The 5,000-nt window shown below is 41.7% G+C and overlaps 1 protein-coding gene across 1 annotated transcript in view; it reads left to right on the top strand.

Moving 5' to 3' along the window:
• LOC104621380 (transcription factor COE3) overlaps positions 1-5,000 on the top strand; it is a gene marked incomplete at its 3' end in the record, with an annotated part of 36,103 nt that overhangs the window by 8,901 nt on the left and 22,202 nt on the right. The window contains exons 3-4 of the mRNA XM_010287847.1: positions 395-525; positions 1,045-1,171. Of these exons, the coding sequence (XP_010286149.1) occupies positions 395-525; positions 1,045-1,171 (258 nt within the window). The remainder of the gene's footprint in view (positions 1-394; positions 526-1,044; positions 1,172-5,000) is intronic.

Here is a 5,000-nt window from a genome sequence, read left to right as displayed (position 1 = left end):
GAAATTCAGAGCATTTGCTCTTCCATCTCCCTCAACAACCTTTTGATTGACTCTGCTTAGATCTGTACAGCAAAGCAGATAAATCGACATGCCACATGCATGCGATGCTTAATCATTTGTAATAGCCATATTTGCCCTGACATACAATTTGCTATATCAAGCCAGTTTTTTCTTGCTCACCAGTGTTCTGCTGCTTGGCCTTTGCTTTATAAAACATTTAATAGTTTGCTTTAAATACATCAACATGCTGGTATATGATTGCCCTTTGTATGCCTCCTCAAGAAATCATGCACTTTCCTCCTGTTGTGCTTTGCATGGTTTGTCATTGGTGAAGAGATCTCATGTGGGGAAAGAAGGGGTATTAAGGTCTTGATTTTCTCTCTTGTACAAGCAGCTACTCCGTGCATAAAGGCCATCAGTCCTAGTGAAGGCTGGACTACTGGTGGGGCTACTGTCATCATAATCGGAGACAACTTCTTTGATGGCTTACAAGTCGTATTTGGAACTATGTTGGTCTGGAGTGAGGTAAGCTATCTAAATTGGTGGGCTTTGAACTGTAACATTTTTCCATGAATGATTTTAACAAGCTGTCAATAGGCTATTGACATGAGGTGTCATGAGATTTTGTTTCACGGTGCCTTTTTAACCATGAATTCACATGTGACAATTGACTACACGGAGAGGAATATACTTGAGGCACATCATGGCCCTCTAGTGGAAGACTTGCTGTAGGAGGTCTCCCAGTACAATTGGACAATTAGTGTTAAAATTACTAGAAGTAGCCTTAAGGAGACATATGGAGGCAATTTTCATATGAATGATGCCCTGTGGCCTTTCCTGCAAACGAAAACCAAGGATCATTTACAGAGCTTTTTCTTAAAAAAACCTTGTAGAACCCATATCTTCGAACATGACAGCAAGAAGGGAGAATTTTGAGGCGGCGAATATGATTGAAAGTCATTTTTGTAATTATGTAAACTGGCTGGCATCAGCCTTATCAGTGCCATCTTGATTTAAGGTATGTTTTCTGTACGATTTTTATAGCTGATAACACCCCACGCCATCAGAGTTCAAACACCACCACGGCACATTCCAGGAGTTGTTGAAGTAACTCTTTCCTACAAATCCAAACAGTTCTGCAAAGGTGCTCCCGGCCGATTTGTCTACACTGGTAGGTGTACAGTTTCCTTACCCCTTTCGGGATAACGACTCCTGTCTCTTAATGATGTACAGGCAGTGCAGAGCAGGAACACTACAGTGCTGTTAAAAAAAATAGGATGTGTCCTGCAGGAAATGTAACCGGTGGTAGCTGGACCTCAAAATACCTGTTCGTATGGGCACCCAGAAGCTCTGGTGCCTGTCCAAGCCTCTTGGGTCTTAAGAATGTCTCGATGTCTCATGAGATCAAGCTCTCTCACAAGATGCCTGTTACTTCCTGTTTTCATTTTGGCCAGAAATAGATTAACAACGGTATTTCCTACTCTGCTCCAGCCAGAAAAAGGAGTTAAGATGTATCCAGTGATGAAAAATATTTTTCAGACTATCTATCCAAACTTCTTGAACTTCCCTAAAGGTTCAGCTGAAGTTTTAGGCACTGGTTCAAGTAGCTGTTGTTGGATCCAAATAACTTTATCCAACCTTATTCACGATCTGGCTCTAAAAATTCTTTCAGACCTGAACCTTGGGATACAAACTCACAAGCCTGGGAATGATTTATTTGTGCCAATTCTTTTAAATACATTTGATTTTAATTTACAAGAGCACAAGAAAAAGTCAGAACTTTGTGGTTTCCAGTGGTTTTAACATGAAAATTCTTACTTTGGGATGAAGTATTGCTGGCTTTTTATCTAAAATGTGTATTACAGTTTTTCTGGCATTTAACAATGCATTTAACTGAGGTGCTGGGAGGGAAAGGGGAGAAATAGCAATTTAATTTACCATACTTTTGGATGAAGATTCTAGGTAATAAATTTGATCTGATGAATCAATCTCTCTTCTGAAAACAAAGAGCCTTTAACTGTTTACTCGACAGACTGCGGGGATTCGGGGAGAGTTCTTGCTGCTTATTGGGTAGATAATGCAGATTGCAGATGATGTGCAGATGATGTGCATTTTGATGAATATTTTCCCACTAGACTGCAACTGTTTCTATCTATTAATTTAGATCTAATGGGAAAAGTGTGTTTCTAGGTAGTTTTAAGCTAGGACTTTTTAAACAGTTAGCACATCGAGGGTATGTTATTCTGTCTACTTAAGCTCCATTGCTGAAATGAACTTTTAAGTGGAGGTAGCATCCGAGATTCCTGTCTTCCATCTATCCCCAAAGAAATCAGGACCTGAGCAAAACCAGTGCTCGCATTCACACCCGAGTGCCTCACTTCTGGCTGGCGATGGGGAGAACATTTACGTTTTCTTGATCTTTCTGACTGGGTTGTTACCAGAGTTACCCAATGGGGTGGCGGTGCCCATGGTGCTTTGGGTGCTAACAGCATATCTGGAAAGCCGAGGTTGTTTCGTAGTCCGCTGCGAAGGCGCCCGCCGCAGGCGGGGCTGCACGCGGTGGCGGTTACGGGCTTAAAAACGCTGTTACGAACGTCGTCCATGCAAAGCTACGGCAGAGTATCATGACATGTATGACTATTTAGCTAAGATAAGCATTCAGCAAAATAAAAAGTGAATGAATTAAAAGCCTCAGACTAAGCTCCAGATATTTTAGCTGTTGCGAGCTGGTGCGGTTCCATTGCACAGGGGGAAGCGCCGCAGATTTGAACCAGATGACGGTCTGGCTCTCAGCGCACAGTCCTGGAATTTTGAATTGCTTTGTAGTAATGTCTTTAACTGATTTCTTAGGTGCGGATTTTGCAAATTTGGCAAATCTTGCCGTTTTGAGCTTCTTTCTAGTGCGTAAATGCAAATATGTATGACGCTGTAAGGAAAAGCCATTCGTTTCGTCTTTCCCGGGGTTGTCTTTTGTCTTTATCGCTAAAAGTAAAGATGTTCAAAAGAATCATGAGAATGTCAGGAGCTTCTCCCGCGTGAATTAAATTATGGTAAAGTTACATTGCTAACAACACTTTAGCGGGATTACGTATTTAAAACACCTTTTGAGGGAGACAAAAGCCCATATGCCAGCAACAAAAAAATAAAAAGGTAAAGCCAGCGCCTGCCTGACCGAGAAACTTCTGCCTGCTTTCCTTTATCCTGAAGTGATAGGGTGACTGAGATAGTCTTTGGGAATTACAGCTGCCATTGAGAGCGAAGCCAAGCCTCACTGTATTTCAGAAAATGAAAATGATGTAGCCCTAAAGGAGGGAGGGGCTGAATCCCCAGGGCATCTGTTTCCCATCAGTGTCCCACCATGCTTGCAGTCTGGCTTGGCACTCTAACATTTAACCTTCCCAGCATGAGGTAGACCATAGGGCAACAAGGCTGCAGAATAATGAAACAAGGGTGTAGTGTGGTGTACGAAGCCTTTGTGAGCAGAGAAGTTGAGACATTAAATGATCAGGGTAGAGAGATATGAAAGTTCCAGATCTTTCTAAAAAGCCCCCATTAGTCTCACGCAGAAGGAAGAGCGCGCCGCCTCTCAGCAGGCGAAGGCGAGGCCTTTCCCCATCTATCCATGCCTTTTTGCCCGCTGCTTTCAACTATTATAAAGATACAATTACCTTGGGAGATTGTGGCAGTTCAGTTGATTAGCACGGTGAATTAAAAGAATGAGTCACAAATGACATGTCCAGCTCTTCTCTACTAGTCCTTTGTATTCCCAGTGTACCTCACCCCTGTTGTAAGAAGGTCAAAAATTAGAGAGAGATAACAATTTTCAAGCAGCTAGCACTTAGGAGCAGAATTAACAATCATTCTGTATGTAATTGCCAGTTAATAGTAAATTGCCTTCTAGACTGTAAAATGCAATATAAACTGGTGGGCACCTAAAATTAAATTAATGAGGTATTTGCTGCATTTAAAAGTGAATAGTGCAAATTAATAACTGGGTACAATACTTGTTTTAATATCTATAGAACAGGGCATCGTTTGCCTGTTTAATAATAATTTTTAAGGTGCTACCTGAAAAATTCGCTATCGGTCTGGGTAAATCGAGCGGTTTTGTGCAGGTTGTAGCCATAACTTTGCTGGTAAAGTCTTCCAGGTTTCTAAATTAAATATCAGAGATTATTTTTTAATTAGAATATAAGCACAGCAGTGTTATTTGATTATGGCAAATTGTGATTTGTATGCTTCCAAATGAAATTATGTTACAGATAAAATTGCACCTTTATACACATATTTTAAGCTCTGTAGATTCTGTTGGTTTACTTTAAGATGAGCGGCAGTACTGTATTTACAATGTATTTGTGCCACTGCGTTACTGTTTTCTCTGAGTGTGTATTTTGCATAATGATTTCCTAGCGAATAAAGGAAGCGTAGTCGGACCCAGCGTATATGAAAACAGTTTCAAAGAATGCTATTTGGCACCTGGAACCTTTCACGCTGACCGCTTTCACCCTAACGTTTCTGTTGCGCACCCTTCTTTTGATAACTTCTTTTGCTCACTTAAAGAAATGCCCCAAATTGTCAGGAGACAACAGATCACTTGCCGTAGACTGTACCCGGTTGCTGTACAAGGTATTGGCATTCGCTTGCAAACATGTCCAAAGCAGACGTAGCGAGAGCGTGAATGTTGAATACATGGAACCATTCCCAGGTCTGCAATGCATTTGCTAGATGTGAACATAAAAATGATTATTTTGCACAAAGACTTGCATTCAATGTTAGGCTTATGAAACCATTACTCAACCAGTAATCGCTCACAGTTTGTGTTCCTTCTGATAGAGTATTTATGTTGAAGAAGTACGGCCGGGCTCGAAGGCTGGCACAGCACCAAGGGGGGGAAGCCCTCTTTGCTCACTAGACTGTCCGGGTTTTTGGTTTGGCTCGGTTTCGCCTCGGTGCGGAGACCTCCACTTTGGCTGGGTTCCCTCGGTTAACCCCCGCGCCAC

This window comes from Phaethon lepturus, unplaced genomic scaffold (genome assembly GCF_000687285.1).
Source record: "Phaethon lepturus isolate BGI_N335 unplaced genomic scaffold, ASM68728v1 scaffold33675, whole genome shotgun sequence".
NCBI lineage: Eukaryota > Metazoa > Chordata > Aves > Phaethontiformes > Phaethontidae > Phaethon > Phaethon lepturus.
Note: the sequence above shows the minus strand (reverse complement) of the source record. Positions and strands in the feature narration are given on the sequence as shown.